The sequence below is a fragment of the Myxine glutinosa genome, chromosome 5, assembly GCF_964187855.1.
Source record: "Myxine glutinosa chromosome 5, kmMyxGlut1.1, whole genome shotgun sequence".
In the NCBI taxonomy this organism is placed as follows: domain Eukaryota; kingdom Metazoa; phylum Chordata; class Myxini; order Myxiniformes; family Myxinidae; genus Myxine; species Myxine glutinosa.
The window spans coordinates 131,639,821-131,656,332 of NC_136265.1; the positions used below are offsets into that span (position 1 = coordinate 131,639,821).

At 46.1% G+C, this 16,512-nt stretch overlaps 1 protein-coding gene across 4 annotated transcripts in view; it reads right to left on the reverse strand.

Moving 5' to 3' along the window:
• Positions 1–16,240, reverse strand: part of STIP1 (stress induced phosphoprotein 1) — a 41,300-nt gene extending 25,060 nt beyond the window's left edge. For 2 of the 4 annotated variants that reach the window (XM_078778728.1, XM_068116224.1), the window contains exons 1-4: positions 16,164–16,240; positions 8,016–8,225; positions 7,651–7,792; positions 3,780–3,930 (exon numbers count right to left, since the gene is read on the reverse strand). In XM_078778728.1, the coding sequence (XP_078634854.1) occupies positions 3,780–3,930; positions 7,651–7,792; positions 8,016–8,225; positions 16,164–16,175 (515 nt within the window). In that variant the 5' untranslated portion in view covers positions 16,176–16,240. Of the gene's footprint in view, positions 1–3,779; positions 3,931–7,650; positions 7,793–8,015; positions 8,226–15,995 lie in introns of all 4 variants that reach the window. The other 2 variants (XM_068116223.2, XM_068116222.2) reach the window with 1 other exon arrangement.
• Positions 16,241–16,512: the final 272 nt, after the last annotated feature.

Genomic DNA, 16,512 nt, shown 5'->3' on the forward strand with positions numbered 1-16,512 from the left:
TAATTCATCCTCGTCACACACCCAACCTGGCCACCAAGTTTAGTCCGAATCCGCCCATAACCTTTTGAGACATCCTGCTCACAGAAAAACAAAACGTGTATTTGCGAGACTGCCAAAGGAAGGTTTCCCATCTGGTTCTCTTTCCATTGATTGGTCAACTAAATTTCAGTTCATGGACTGTGTTGTCTGAGACAGACGAGGCCTTTACGAAAAGTACCCATCATGCAATGTACATTCAAGCAGTATTGTATTGCAGCCTAGACAAAAGCCTTGCATTTTAAGGCATATTTTTGCTTTGCTTATGACATCTGAAGGTGGAAATAATGAGAATTTATTTCATGACCATGCATTTTGACGTTGGGGCAAAAGTGCATGTGTACCATGTGACAAACTTTGTATGAAATATACTTTGGCCTTAGTTCTAAGGCTTGCTTAGCTCTTTTACAAAAACAGATCTCTTGCTCCCATGAACGTCTAATACTTGAAAGGGCAGCTTGATTACGCTTCCCATGGCAGTTGGCATACATTTGTCAACATTCAGTTTATAAAACCTATTATCAACAAGGTGATAGTTATACCATAACCACACATAGGCCCTTGCTTTTGTAAAAAAAAAGGAAAAAAAAAAAAAGGAAAAAAAAAAAAAGAAAAAAAAAAAAAGAAGAAAGACACAAAGACCCCCCTCTTTCCAGTCAAAGGGGACACGGCCAATATGTCACACTTTCTCAGAGGTCAAGACACGTTTTGCATAAGTGGATACATCAGGTATACATGTACTTCCACAACTCTGGCTGGCTACCATCGTCAACAAGATTACACCCACTTCATAAACTTCTCACGGCACAAACTTCCTCTAGCGATATTGAATCTATATCAACGGTAGGATCTTTGGCGATGGAAATTGGAGCAGCCTTCAGGTCTGTGCTGTAGGCCGTTGGTGGGAAAAAGAAATACAGTGCATTCAGAAAGTATTCAGACCCCTTCACTTTTTTCACATTTTGTTATGTATTGCATAAAGAGAATATATGCCATTTCAGCCTTATGCTGAAACCGTTTAAATTCATTTTTCCCCTCATCCTCCTCACTCACCACATTCAAAACATCACTAAAGACCCACCTGTTCAACACTGCATTCAACATTCAACCCACAGCATTTAACCCCTGACTATCTCTTCTCCTTCTCCCTCCTTTTGCTTTAAATATTTCCCTATTGATTCTTGTCTTTTTGTAATTGTTGTTTTCATGTATTGTTATGCATTATGTTTTCCACTCTGTCAAAGCGCCTTTGGGCTTCTGGAAAAGCGCTATACAAAATAAATGAATTATTATTATTATTATTATTATCAATCTACACTCAATACCCCATAATGACAAAGAGAAAACAGGATTTTAGAAAGTTTTGCAAATTTATTAAAAAGAAAAAACTTAAATATCACATTTACATAAGTATTCAGACCCTTAACTCAGTACTTAGTTGATGCACTTTTGGCAGCGATTACAGCCTCGTCTTCTTGGGCATGACGCGACAAGCTTTGCACACCTAGATTTGGGGATTTTCTGCCATTCTTCTCTGCAGATCCTCTCAAGCTCTGTCAGGTTGGATGGGGACCGTTGGTGGACAGCCATTTTCAGGTCTCTCCAGAGATGTTCGATTGGGTTCAAGTCAGGGCTCTGGCTGGGCCACTCAAGGACCTTCACGGAGTTGTCCCTAAGCCACTCCTGCATTGTCTTGGCTGTGTGCTTAGGGTCATTGTCCTGTTGGAAGGTGAACCTTCGGCCCAGTCTGAGGTCCTGAGCGCTCCGTTTCAGGTTTTCATTAACGATATCTCTGTACTTTGATCCGTTCATTGTTCCCTCAACCCTGACCAGTCCCCCAGTCCCTGCTGCTGAAAAACACCCCCACAGCATGATTCTGCCACCACCATGCTTCACCGTTGGGATGGTATTGGGCAGGTGATGAGCGGTGCTTGGTTTCCTCCAGACATGATGCTTAGAATCGAGGCCAAACAGTTCAATCTTCGTTTCATCAGACCACATAATCTTGTTTCTCAGTCTGAGAGTCCTTTAGGTGCTTTTTTGCAAACTCCAAGTGGGCTTTCATGTGTCTTTCACTGAGGAGAGGCTTCCGTCTGGCCACTCTGCCATAAAGCCCAGATCGGTGGAGTGTTGTGATGGTTGTCCTTTGGAAGTTTCTCCCATCTCCACACAGGATCTCTGGAGCTCAGTCAGTGACCATAGGGTTCTTGGTCACCTTTCTTACCAAGGCCCTTCTCCCCCGATTGCTCAGTTTGGCCAGGCGGCCAGCTCTAGGAAGAGTCCTGGTTGTTCCAAACTTCTTCCATTTAAGAATTATGGAGGCCACTGTGCTCTTGGGAACCTTCAATGCAGCAGAATTTTTTTGTACGCTTCCCCAGATCTGTGCCTCGACACAATCCTGTCTCTGAGCTCTGCAGGCAGTTCCTTCGACCTCATGGCTTGGTTTTTGCTCCAATATGCATTGTCAGCTGTGAGACATTATATAGCCAGGTGTGTGCCTTTCCAAATCATGTCCAATGAATTGAATTTACCACAGGTGGACTCCAATCAAGGTGTAGAAACATCTCAAAGATGATCAAGAGAAATGGGAGGCACCCGAGCTAAATTTCAAGTGTCATAGCAAAGGGTATGAATACTTATGTCAATGTGATATTTCAATTTTTTATTTTTAATAAATTTGCAAAACTTTCTAAAATCCTGTTTCCTCTTTGTCATTATGGGGTATTGAGTGTAGATTGATGAGGGAAAAAATGAATTTAAACGATTTCAGCATAAGGCTGCAACATAACAAAATGTGAAAAAAGTGAAGGGGTCTAGTCTCAGATTTCCATGTTGGACTGTATTCACCTTTGTTCGCAAGTCTTTTGAAACTGACACTCATTATGAAACGGCCTCCAACGCCACTTTCACTCAACATAGTTTCCAAATTGCCATTCTGTTCTTCTCGGGCCCAAAACAGTAAGGACCTCAGCAGAGTCACGGCCTTCGTTTCAAGTCATGGAGCACAGATTCAGGAGCAGATGAAAGAATTGTGACGGTTTTGGAATCCAGCCCCAGGGTGAACACGCATCTAGACACACAGGTTCCCAAGACAGTTACCTCATTAGTATTTGTGCTTCGATAACCCTACCCATGGTTTCAGGGAGCTGGGATATATTCGTTGTGTACTGTATAGGTAGATCTTCTTCTTCCCCCCAACTCTATGCTCTTCCTATTCCCCACTCGATAATTCCTATTCCTCCTCCCCAGCTCCTATTGTTTCCTCACATCAACCCGTTATTTATGACCCGGCCATATATGGTATCAATTTAGATTGAGTAAATTGGATTGAAATGCTATCTGAAATTACACCAATGCTTCAGGACACAATACAGGATTCAATAAAATGAAGTCCATAGAAGCGATATGTACGATTATATCAACTCTACAGGGTGGCCTGAAAGTCACTTTACCCCACCTCAGTAATACATCTGTTTTTAGTGACTCCACAAATACTACACAAGATGACCAAGAGGTATTGCCACCAAATTCAGTGGTGCAAGGAGAAAGATGGAGCGCATGCAGATACAATGACCGATTAATTATTGTACCGTAAGTACTGCACAACAAAATCTGTACTGTATATCAAAAGAGTTTAGGAACAAATGATTTACTGGGAGGAAGCAATGTGACTATCAGGCCACCCTTTATCGAACAGGCCAGAAAGAAAGTCCAATTTTCTCATTTATAAAAATTCATCGAACCTGCCAAGCATATTGGGGCTTCTCTGCAATTCTCGAAGAAGTTCTTGGTAGCTTGGATCAGACAACCAACTGCGTGTCCGAGGATCCGTCTCGAGCCGCTGCTTAAGGTCTGCTTGTGCAAACGGATTGGTGAAAGGCCTGCCAGCTCGAGCTTCCAGGTTTAATTGTGGAAAACATGTGGGAAAGATTGGTGAAGAAAATGACAGGGAGCAATTAGGTTGGCTGTACAGATCATAATAATTGGAATGCGGCAAAAAAGGAAACTCCAGAAGAAGAAAAGTGATACAAGGCAGTGCAAAGCTTTCTGCAAAAATCAAGGAGAAATTAATATATTGTTATAGATATGGGTAAGGCATTAATTGGGAATACATGTCATTTCATAATACATTTTTAGCACAAGCACATGTAATAACTACATTTGACATGGCAGTGCGGAGTTTTGTTTAGCGAGGCCCCTAATCTTCCCTCCAAAAATGTTTGTGTCTAAATCCCCATTTCCCCACCTTTTTAAAAGTGGTTTTCCCCATTGAGTTCTGTGATTACATTTTCTTTTCTTTTTAAATCATTGGCCACGTATGTCCACATGGCTCAGGTATGGAAGGGCAGATAAGTGCTCGCGGCGGCACCAGGTGGCCACATGGGATGGAAACGCCGAGAATACGGTATGGCCAAGTGGCTTGCGCTGAGACCACCCCACAGGATCACGAGGCTTCCAGAAGGTGGGGGAAACCTTTCTACAGAGCCACCAAGACCGCCCGCCGGGTGGGCAGAGAAGCCCTGAGCTGAGGTGATAAAAGGCGGCTACGAGCAGAAAGTGTGGGTGTGCTTTGTTCTTCGAGCTCTCTGTTCTCAGCATCCTCCACTCTTCAAGCTCGCTCCGCACCTCTCACAATCATTGCCAGAGGACATCATCCTTCCACACCCCTGAGCCACTTTGGTTGATAGTGGACCACTCCACTGGAGTTCCTCCCCCCCCATTACCGCCCTCCGCTCCCACCCCCCCTCACCAACCCTGCTATTTGTGGATGCTGTGGTGACAACAACCAGCCCCACCTCTTCCCCCCTTCACAAACTTCACCCAATCTTTGATATTTTTTTCCTTGGCACTTTCATCATGGTCAAGCCATGGTGTCCCACAAGGCCACAAGTAACTTCTACTCCACACCGCCTTATTAGCCCCGCGTTGGACTTGGTCCAAAACAGGGGTTTATAGATTGGGTCTCGACCGTCCATCCATGCGTCTGTCCGTGCGTCCGCAGCCCACAACCATATCCGAGATGTATGGACCGATTTTGTTCATACTTGGCAAAAAAACAAATGATGGTATACGTATGCACATCATTTTGTTTCGCGATGCGATTAAAGATGACCGACTGGTGGCCATTTTAATTGTGAAAAAACCGATGTTGAACACGTTCTCAACCATTTCTCGGTCATGCATTTACTGATGTTGTTCAAACATGGCACACAGATATAATGAATGATGGCTTACATATGCACGACATTTTCTTTCGAGATCAGATCCAAGATGGCCGACTGGTGGCCATTTTGTTACTTAAACGTGTCCCCAACCATTTATTGAACATGCATGGTCCAATTTTATTCAAACTTGGCACAGTATCCACCAGTATCCACCTCCCCTCACATCCGGAATCTTGGCATCATCTTTGACCAAAACCTCTCCTTCGACAAATACACTAAACAGATCACAAAGACAGCCTTCTTTCACCTGAAAAACATCGCCCGTCTCCGTCCATCCCTCTCCTCCACGGCTGCAGAAACCCTCATCCACACCTTCATCACCTCCCGTCTGGACTACTGCAACAGCCTCCTCTATGGTTCACCCTCAATAATCACCAATAAACTCCAATACATTCAGAACTCCGCTGCCCGTCTACTCACCCATTCCCGGACCCGTGACCACATCACCCCCGTCCTTTACAAGCTTCACTGGCTCCCCATCCCCCAGAGAATCCAGTACAAAATCATCCTCTTGACCTACAAAGCCCTCCATAACCTGGCCCCATCCTACCTGGCTGACCTCCTCTCCAGACACACTCCTACCCACAACCTCCGCTCTACTGGTACCAACCTCCGCCCCCCCCCCCCCCCATCCGGACCAAATTCAGATCCTGGGGGGACAGGGCCTTCTCCATCGCTGCTCCCACCCTCTGGAACTCACTACCTCACACCATCAGAGACTCCTCCTCACTCACCACATTCAAAACATCACTCAAGACCCACCTGTTCAACACTGCATTTAACATTTAACCCACATCATTTAACCCCTGACTATCTCTTCTCCTTCTCCTTCCTTTGATTATTTACCTATTGATTTTTGTCTTTTTGCACTTGTTTTTTGTACTCTGTCAAAGCGTCTTTGGGCTTCTTGAAAAGCGCTATATAAAATAAATGTATTGTTATTATTATTATTATACATAAGTATGATATGCAGAACATTTTGTTTTGTAATCGACCAAAGATGGTCGACCGAAGGCCTTCAACTCTGTACAGCAAAATTCCCAAAACCACGGGGACTATGACATTTTATGACTTTTTCTTCTTGTTTTAGTTCACACAAGTTCATATAGTATTTTCTGTCATAAATCCAATGTCAAGAAAGGAAAATGTTGGCATTTATACTAGACATATGGGGTTTCAGGATAGTATTCTTGTTGAAACACAAACACGGTTTTACAGTAAACAAACAGTATACGGTGTTACGTGTTCCTCCCCGACCTCCTGGTCTCGGTATACCTCCGAACCCCGAGAGGAGCCACGGCAGAAATAAATATGTTATTCTGTGTCAGTAATCAATAGTGAAACCACACCAAGGATTATAAACGAACAGATGTTGTATTGAAAATCACACACAATAATAAAGGTACAACCAATAGTAATCAAAGTGCACTCAATATATCTTGAGATGGTACCATCCACTAAAATAAGATAACTCACTGCGCCCTCCCAGTGACTGGAACAGAACCCTCCTCAATGTCTCTATAACTCAAAGGTGATCCCGGCGAAGAGGCAAAGAGGCGATGAGGTGAGTAATGAGGCGTAGGCAAAGCGTGGCCAGTCACATGGTCCAAACTAACATCAAACTGGCGGCGGAAAGGGAAATCCCAAAGGCGCGATCCAGACGTGCATGTTCGCAGTTCAATCAGCGAACCGCAACGTATTCTTCAAACGCCGCTTTCGCGCACACACATTCCCGGCAGACGACCAGGGGGTGAGAAAAGCTGACGCGTAGCGAAACCTTTTTCGGTGAATGCAGCGCGCGGTGCAAAATGGCCGACGGCTCTTACTTGAGTCGAAGCGCCTAGGCGAGGATTCTCCGGAACCTCAACGCCTATACCTGACTACGCAGGTTTCTCAATACTCCAGCGATAACACCTGATAACACCTGATAACACCTATCGCAGGAAATTCCTTTCAAGGAGACTCAAAGGTTCAATCACGGCTTTCGTTCGATCACGCTCGCTACGGAGCTTCAAGACACGCATCTTCTTCCACTTTTCTCTTCCCGCCTTCTTCCTCCTCTCATCTCGTCGTCTTCCGGTTCTCGATCCGGCTTCCTGTCTCTTTTTTTTACCATGAGCGCTTTTAACCTTTTAACCACAATAACCATTTCCCTTAAACAACAATAACCATAATACCGAGAACCAGAAATGTCTCAAGTGGATGAAAACCACAACCACGGAAGTGCCGAATCCGTAACAACGGTTAGACACAAAGTGAAAACATGGAAGGAATACTGCAATGTGGACATGACAAACTCTGGATAGTAACAATACAATCTCACCAAACGTTTTAAATTAACAGAAGTTTTAAGACCAAGCATATATAATTATTATATTATATATCATACCTGCAATCTTATCTTGAATGCTGCGAAGGCCATCTTGAAGTTGCACATTTCCAGGTTCGTGTTTCATCCCTTCTTCATAAATTTTCTTCGCTTCCTCTAGCCTGCCGAGGAACTCAAGTGCTGCAGCCTTACGAGAATAACCCTGCAAGAGAAGGAAGGCTCGCCATGAGGCCATGTGTCGTATCTCACCGTCATTAGCAAAGTTCAGCGATTCGCTTGCACTCGAGAATGAAAGTGGGAATGTGATTGAATAGTAAGTTACAGTTTTAAATACGCAGCAGAAAATTAAAATGGCAATGAAATTACAAGCACAGCCATTCATCAGCACACATGCTCCACCAATCAAATGACTTGGCTCCACCCACCTTAGCCCAATCTGGCTTCAGCTCTATTGTATGGCTGGCATCTTCAAGGGCATGTTTGTATTCACCCTTTTTGGCATAGGCAGCAGAACGGTTACTGTACAGAACGTGGTTGTTGGGGTCAAGAGCAATAGCTTCTGTGTAGCAGCGCATGGCATCATCAAGACGGCCTGCACTGAGTGCACGATTCCCTTCCTCCTTCAGTTGGCTTGCCTGTCACCCAATACAGATGGAAAATTAACGTATATTCAAGCACACAAATCCTTTTTTGGTGATAAATCAGTTTTATCATTTACCAAAGGGGCCCATAGCATGCTGCCAAGGCACGATGATTGGGGACACAACCCACTTCTCAAAAGAAGATTATATTGTTGCGAATATGGAATTTGGCCTCCATATCCGCTTGTAAATATTCCCCTATTTCCCCAATACTCCCCAACTATCCCCAATCCCCCATTCCCTAGTCCCATTGTCTGTAAACAACACTCTGTAGAACCGACCTTCCCCTTTTTCCCCCATTAAATGTCGTGCCCAGGTCCACCGCATCTCACGTAGACAACTTTCGGACATCTTGCTAGTTATTCTTAGTCTATGTCAGTTAAGGACTCGTTTCCATTAATTCTGACTCTTCGTTGCACCAGAATGTGATTATATGGCACCAGTAGTGAGTTTAGGACCTTTCCCATACCTCCTCCCATCTTCTTCCCCAAACAACAACAACAACAACAACTACAAACAACAACAACAACAACTACAACTACAAACAACAACTACAACAACGGCGCTGCGCGGGGGGAGTGTGCGTCCTCACACCAGCTCGGTTAGCCGCCATTGACGATGCGCTCCGGCGGGGTTACCACGAAGGGGCTCCCTGTCAGCCCCTCGTCAAGGGTGGAGCCGGTAACCCCCCCGCACGCACCCAATGAGAAGCAACGAGCCGATTCCATCTGGGGCGGAGCTAACGAGCCGAGGGCGTGTCACTCCCCGCCGGATATACGCGGCCACGTACCGGACGTGACGTCAGATGCGCCCCGAGCTTGAGAAGACAAGAGAGCCACCTCCGAGCGCTGAGAGACCTCCTGCATCTTTTGGGCCTCGCTATCCTGTCCCTGAGCACAAGGTGCACCTTGTGCTGGCCATCGAATACCCGCTTTCCTTGCCATCAATCCCCGTGTGAGTCAGTTTTTGTCCTGTTTCTCTGTGGTCTGTCGGGAATAATATAAGATTGTGTCTAAGTGCCTATCTTCCTTTGCTGTCCCTCTTGTAGTTGTAATCTAACCTTCCGAACGAATATAACCTCCTCCGGAGGTCTTGAGAACCGTATCCCTGGTGTCGTGTCATTTTAATCCCAGCCGTGTGTCTTTTCCTTCATTGACCTAGCGTAGCGCGATTAGTCAACGTTCGGGTATAATCGGGTAACCTGTGCAGACGTGGTCATACCAAACCGCTTGGTAAATAACATCTAAGCCGCGTCTGTAACAATATATTACATATCGCACAATATTGCCTGAATAGGTGCAACAGAGGTTAACTTAGCAGAGCACAACAATGGTAATGTTCATAGTACACGTTTAGCAAAAGTGAGGTAAAAATAATATTAGGAAACACGTAGTTCCTTCCCTGTATGTTCCTGTTTAAAACCGCTCCGCCTCCACCACCTGGAACCTTTTAAATGTTTTATACACCTCTGCAATTGGTCCTCTTTGTTCTTTTTGGGGGAAACCAGGCAGAGGGTACAAGTTTTGGCACAAGGGTGCTGGTTCGGCCGGCACAAAGGGTGCACCCTGGCTATGTTCGCAGAACTTGCGTGAAGTGTAAGCCGGCTGGAGCCAGATGTTAGGGCCAGCTATTTGGGTATTAGGTTAGGGTCAGCCAAGGAGTCAACGAGCGGCAGGAGCCCGACCTACTGCCGCGGAGACATACTGCTGTTCCTGCCTTTTTAGCTTCGCCTTGGTCACTTCGTCCAAATCTGGGTGACAAGGTGTATTCCTTGGTCTTACCTTATTCTACCTGGTCCTTCTTCTGTAGTATGCCTCATTAAGTATCTTACATTTGTACGATACACAGGGCGTGCATTTTGGTTGTAAAGAGGACTGTGTACATAAATGCTCTCATATCCCTTGTTCCCCATTCCCCTGTTTATCGAAATGAACACACATGAAGTGACAGGTCGAAGAGAAAGAGAGAAAGAGGGAAAGAGGGAAAGAGGGAAAGAGGGAGAGAGGAGAGGAGAAAGAGGGAAAGAGGGAGAGAGGAGAGGAGAAAGAGAGAAAGAGGGAGAGAGGAGAAAGACAGAGGGAGAGAGAGAGGAGAGGAGAGGAGAGAAAGGAAGAGGGAGAGAGAGGAGAGGAGAAACAAAGAAAGAAGGAGAGAGAGAAGAGGATAAACAAAGAAAGAAGGAGAGAGGAGAGGAGAAAGAAAGAGGGAGAGAGGAGAGGAGAAAGAAAGAGGGAAAGAGGAGAGGAGAAAGAAAGAGGGAAAGAGGAGAGGAGAAAAGAGGGAAAGAGGAGAGGAGAAAAAGAGGGAAAGAGGAGAGGAGAAAGAAAGAGGGAAAGAGGAGAGGAGAAAGAAAGAGGGAGAGAGGAGAGGAGAAAGAAAGAGGGAAAAAGGGAGAGAGAAGAAGGAAAGAGGGAAAGAGGGAGAGAGGAGAGGAGAAAGAAAGAGGGAAAGAGGGAGAGAGGAGAGGAGAGGAGAAAGAAAGAGGGAAAGAGGGAGAGAGGAGAGGAGAAAGAAAGAGGGAAAGAGGGAGAGAGGAGAGGAGAATGAAAGAGGGAAAGAGGAGAGGAGAGGAGAAAGAAAGAGGGAAAGAGGGAGAGAGGGGAGGAGAAAGGGAAAGAGGGAGAGAGGGGAGGAGAAAGAGAAAGAGGGAGAGAGAGGAGGACACAGCAACATCCAAGTAACAAGGTTAGAAAGGGTTAATGGGGTTTTAAAAAATGAGCAAGGGTAGGTATGGGGAATGACACAAGATGGTGGCATGATTCCTGCTTCAAGCCTCAGGGGGAAGAGTGATATGGAAGAGTCTCAGAAAGGTTTTGTTGCAATCCTGAAAATGACTGAATTTCAGCACATTCTACCACAGGGGGAAGTTTTATCAGATGTCATTCCCATTTTAGATTTAAAATAAAGCCAAAAGATTCTTTATAAAATGAAACACTATTTAGCAATATGCAAATTTCACTTGTCCTGCCGATGATTCGGAAGCCAATTCGAACTCGCTGTACCTGGAAAATATCTATAAAAAGTTATTTCTATAAATAAAAATAATTAAAAGCTTTTAATAAGCTATGATGCCAGAGGACTGACTATCAATGCATTGGCAAGTTACGACCCACAGGACAGACCAATTCTATGAAAAATACAACAGCTCACATTATAGTCAGGTTCACTATGTCAATAAATTCTATTTCGTTCAAAATCATGGTAGATTAGCAAACCTATACATTTTTGAAAAGGTTATAGCATAAGGAAACTAAAAATCAATGTTTACATTTGGAGAGATACCTGTATGGCGGCCATTTTGGATTTTCAAAATGGTCACTGTAAAATACATATTTTGTTCTATTTCTGCCTCTAATTACCCTAAAAACTTTTAAAAATATACTAAACCTATATTTTCAGGGACAAGGAATCCAATGAAAGTAACAAATTAGTGCTATGGGGAATGGTAAGACACGAATCAAAGGTTTTGAATTGCAAAATACTGTCTTTATATTCGCGATAAGTTGCATAATCAAATACATGTTAACATTTTGTACAGGCAGTTAATAACATCAAAATGTGTCACAATAATTCAAATCACCAAACATACACAGGCAGTCAGCAAAATCATATATACACATGCAGTCAGTATAACTTCACATCGACACAGGCAGTCAATGGCAAAATATACACAGGCAGTCAATGGCATCAAACATACACGATTACAGAATATGCCATTTAGAGTTCGTCATCACTGTCCTGTGTGTCGTATCCGACAATATAGTCCGCATCGTTTTCACAGTCCGTTCCACACAAGCAAAGGTCGGTCAAATTGATTGGCAAATCGAATTGGTCGAATGGTCGATCGAAGCGATTGGTCGAATGGTCGAATTGGTCGAATGGAATTGGTCGATTGGTCGGAATTGGCAAATGTAAACATTGATTTTCAGATTTTCCATGTAATAACTAGACTACGGATTTTTATGTTAAGAAAATAGGCCTTTTATGTTTTGAAAAGCGGAATTTTTTTTTTTTAACGTGAAAAAATCCCGAAATATTTTTTTCCCCCGTTTTATTCATTTTTGATTATTACCAAGTTTTTCAGAAATCAGTCAAAAAAAGAACAAAAAATGGTAAGCTTTTTCCTGCACAACATTAAGCACTCTGGGCTAGTAAACAGGTAAAAAATGATGTTCAGGTACCTTTATTGCAACCGCATTGTTTGATAAGTAGAGGACTAGAAGAAATTGACAAGACCCTTTTAGGAACGGTTAAAGTAGGTGTTTGAAATCATTATCTTGGTCATGTTCTCCTTGGTGAGGCGGTGTCGGCGGTCGGTGAGGACGTTTCTGTAGACGGAGAAGGACCTTTCCACGTCGACGCTGACGATGGGGCAGTACCTCAAGAGGGGGATGTCGGCAAGCTTGACTCCAGCCGGCACACCAACCTCAGATCCGTGCTGATCTCCATCCAGGATCAAAGCCACTGTCCTCAGCACACCAATGTCGGGATTGCGCTGCAGCACCGCCTTGAACTTGGTGAGCAGGATCTCCTTACGGCAGCCTCGGATCTTTTCGAGCTCCTCCTTGGCCTGATCAAGGAGCTGGAAGGCCTTGGCCAGCTCCATGCCGGCCTCCTCCAGCTGCTTAAGGATCTTCGGGATGAACGACACGTGGGCATTTAAGAAGACCAAACTGAGCTTGATGTCCGCCTTTCCGAACCGGTCCTTGGCACTCCGGATTGCCATCGCGTCGTCATCGTTCAGCTGGTCCACAATGTCCTTGACAGCCTCGAAGTGCTCGGCGTAAAACACCGCGGCGTCGATCCACATCCCCCACCGAGTCAGAATGGGCTCCGGGGGGAGAGAAAGATTGGGCTGCTGCTCCTTCCAAAGGACAACACGCGACGGGGCTTTGACGAACACCTTCTTCGTCGTGGCAATCACGTCGTTGACGTCCTTGAACATTTCTCGGACTGTCTCGCAGACACGGTGGAGCACGTGGGCAACGCAAGTCACATGCAGCAAGTCCGGGAAGAGTTCCTTCAGGGCATGGCCGGCCTTGATCATATAGGCCGCGGCGTCGCTGACGAGGACCTTGAGGCACTCCGGCTTGAAATCAGCCCAAAGATAGCGCAGCGTGTCATTGACTGCGCGCACGATCTCCCCGGAGTTGGTCTTCTCCAGAAACATGCACTGGACGAGGTGGGGACGAAAGTACCCCTCCTTGGACAAGCGTCCCGCGATGATGTTGGCCACATATCGACCTGCCGAATCGGTCGTCTCGTCGACGGACAGCCAGATGGGCTGCTGTCCGAGGTCGGCACGGATCCCCGCCAAGGCCTCGGCGTAGCACTTGTCGAGGTAGTGCTTTCGAATCCAGCTTTCATCGGGGATCTGGAGAGTGATGTGCTTTTCCAGGAACGACCGGAGGGCAGGGTTTTCCAATTTCGACCATGGGATGCCAGCGGCCAGCATGGCCTGGCACAGCTCCTGAGCCACGACGTCGCACTTGTGCCTCTTTCCGCCACCAAAGTCCTCCATGGTGGCTTGCGTGACCGTCCTCTTCTTCTTCAAGGCCAAGTTGCTCTTGTGGCGGTCTCCTCGGACATGTTGGGCCAGCTCAGACTTCTGCTTCGCCCGAAAAGTCTTTTCACAAGCTCGACAGAAAGCCGTGTCACTCGACACGTACTTGAAGGTGGCCCCATCGCCGCCAGCGTTGAATTCCTTCAGCCACTTGTCACGAAGAGCAGCACTCATCTTGATAGGAGACTTGTTCACACTTTGTGTACACTCTCTCACTGTAGTACACCGCCTCACTGCTGTACACGCTGGGGACGCAACGCACGCAAGTGGACGCAACGTTTTGTTTTTGAGATCGATCGCAGTTAAAAATTTCGATCGCAGTTAAAAATTTCGAAAAATTCCCTAATTTTTTTTAGCATTGCCAGACATTTTCGACCAAAAAGGGCATTTTATTTTATTTTTCCCGAAAAAGGGCGAAATATTTTTTTTCTCCGAAAATAGCAAAATACATTTTTTTGCACGCAAAAAAGCCGTTTTATGTGAAAAAATATTTTTTATTTTTTCACATAAAAATCCGATGTGCAGTAATAACGTTTCCAAAAATGTATAGGTTTGCTAATCTACCATGATTTTGAACGAAAAAAACATAGTGAACCTGACTATTAACACAAATGCACCACAATACCTGGGATCTCACCCTGCCCATTACACGTGAATTTCTTATCTTTACTTTCCCTCTCCTCACTTGGTGCCTTCCTAGGACCACAACCACTTGTCGAGGTAATCAAAGCCCTGATGCTACCACATGTGGTGGCGAGGGAGTGGCATGGGTAGGCGGTGGCAAGGGAGTGGCATGGGCAGGTGGTGGCGAGGGGATATCGAGGACAGGCGGTGGCGAGGGAGTGACATGGGCAGGAGATGGCGAGGGAGAGACATGGCCAGGAGGTGGCGAGGGAGTGGCATGGGCAGGCGGTGGCGAGGGGATAGCGAGGACAGGCGGTGGCGAGGGCAGGCGGTGGCGAGGAGACAGCGAGGGCAGGCGGTGGCAAGGGAGTGGCATGGGTAGGGGGTGGCGAGGTGATAGTGGCGTGGAAGAGGCATGGGCAGGTGGTGGCGAGGGAGTGCTATGGGCAGGCATGGTGAGGGAGTGGCATGGGCAGGCAGTGGCGAGGGAATGGCATGGGCAGGCGGTGGCAAGGGAGTGGCTTGGGCATGCAGTGGCGATGGAGTGGCATTTGCAGGCAGTGGCGAGGGAGTGGCATTTGCAGGCGGTGGCGAGGGAGTGGCATTTGCAGGCGGTGGCGAGGGAGTGGCATTTGCAGGCGGTGGCGAGGGAGTGGCATGGGCAGGCGATGGCGAGGGAGTGGCATGGGCAGGCAGTGGCAAGGGAGTGGCATGGGTATGCGGTGGCAGGTGGCGGTGAGGGAGTGGCATGGGCAGGCCGTGGCGAGGGGATATTGGCGTGGGAGTGGCATGGGCAGGCGGTGGCAAGGGAGTGGCATGGGTAGGCGGTGGCGAGGGAGTGGCATGGGCAGGCGGTGGCGAGGGAGTGGCATGGGCAGGCGGTGGCGAGGGGGTGGTGAGGGCAGGCAGTGGCGAGGGGATGGCGAGGGCAGGAAGTGGCGAGGGCAGGCAGTGGCGAGGGGATGGTGAGGGCAGGCGGTGCCGAGGGCAGGCAGTGGCGAGGGCAGGCAGTGGCGAGGGGATGGTGAGGGCAGGCGGTGCCGAGGGGATTCTTTTTGGAGACTAGAGTGATAGGACAGGGACCTGAGAGCAAATAAGAAGAGTTAAGATGGCAGTAAGTCAGTGTTCTTTCACCCCAAGAGTAGTTAATGCATGGAAGGGTGTACCGGGAAAAGTAGTGGCAGCAGAAACAATGCAAGACCCCTCCCTTATTACCGACCATTCAATTCATTAACTAATCTGAGTGCAAGATCCTCTCTTATCACCCTTCTAATTGTCCTCTTCTTCACTCAATCTCAGGTTATGTTATGGCGTCTGGTCCTGTCACTATATCCATTCTGCTGAAAAACGTATCTCTCCACTCTTTATCCTTCATTAACTTGAACATCACCAGACCCACCACCTCACACCTCCATCTCAAGGAAGTTCCTCAATATTTCTTGGTATGCGCTCGCCTCCCTCAAATTCAATCCCTGTCAAACCATTTTGTACAAATTTATAATCCATTGAAGCTAAATCTCACATTAGCTAATAGTAATTCGATGGTTCAACGGTTCATAAAACTCATATCACCTCACGTTTTCCACAAGGCCATGTCGACTGCAGGACACGCCGCTTTGGCGACTTGGGTTATTTGCCTCACGTTCGTCCAATGGAAACACATCAAGAGCAAATGGCATTCAAACATAATAATAATAATAAAAAAATTAAAAAAAACCCGAAAGGAAAGACTTTCGAAAGCAAACCTTTCCGTCCATGTCTCCTCACGTTCCCTCTTCCTTCTCGAACTTTCCGCTTGCTGGGCGGTGTCACGGGTAATGCGATTAAGGTCAGAGGTGAACATTTTAACGGCATGACTTATTATTTATCCTCAATGTAAACTAAACCAGGGCATAAATACAAATATAAATATATAAAAATAAACGGTTAAATGTAAATGAGTGTAAAAACAAAAACACCGGAAATGCAATGACGTATTTTCCTTTTCACGTGATTTCTCAATTCTCTTTATTGAATATGTCGTTTCATTGACTGCAGTTGAACAATATCGCTTAGATATGTTATTAGATATGTTATTAGATTTGTTATGTTATA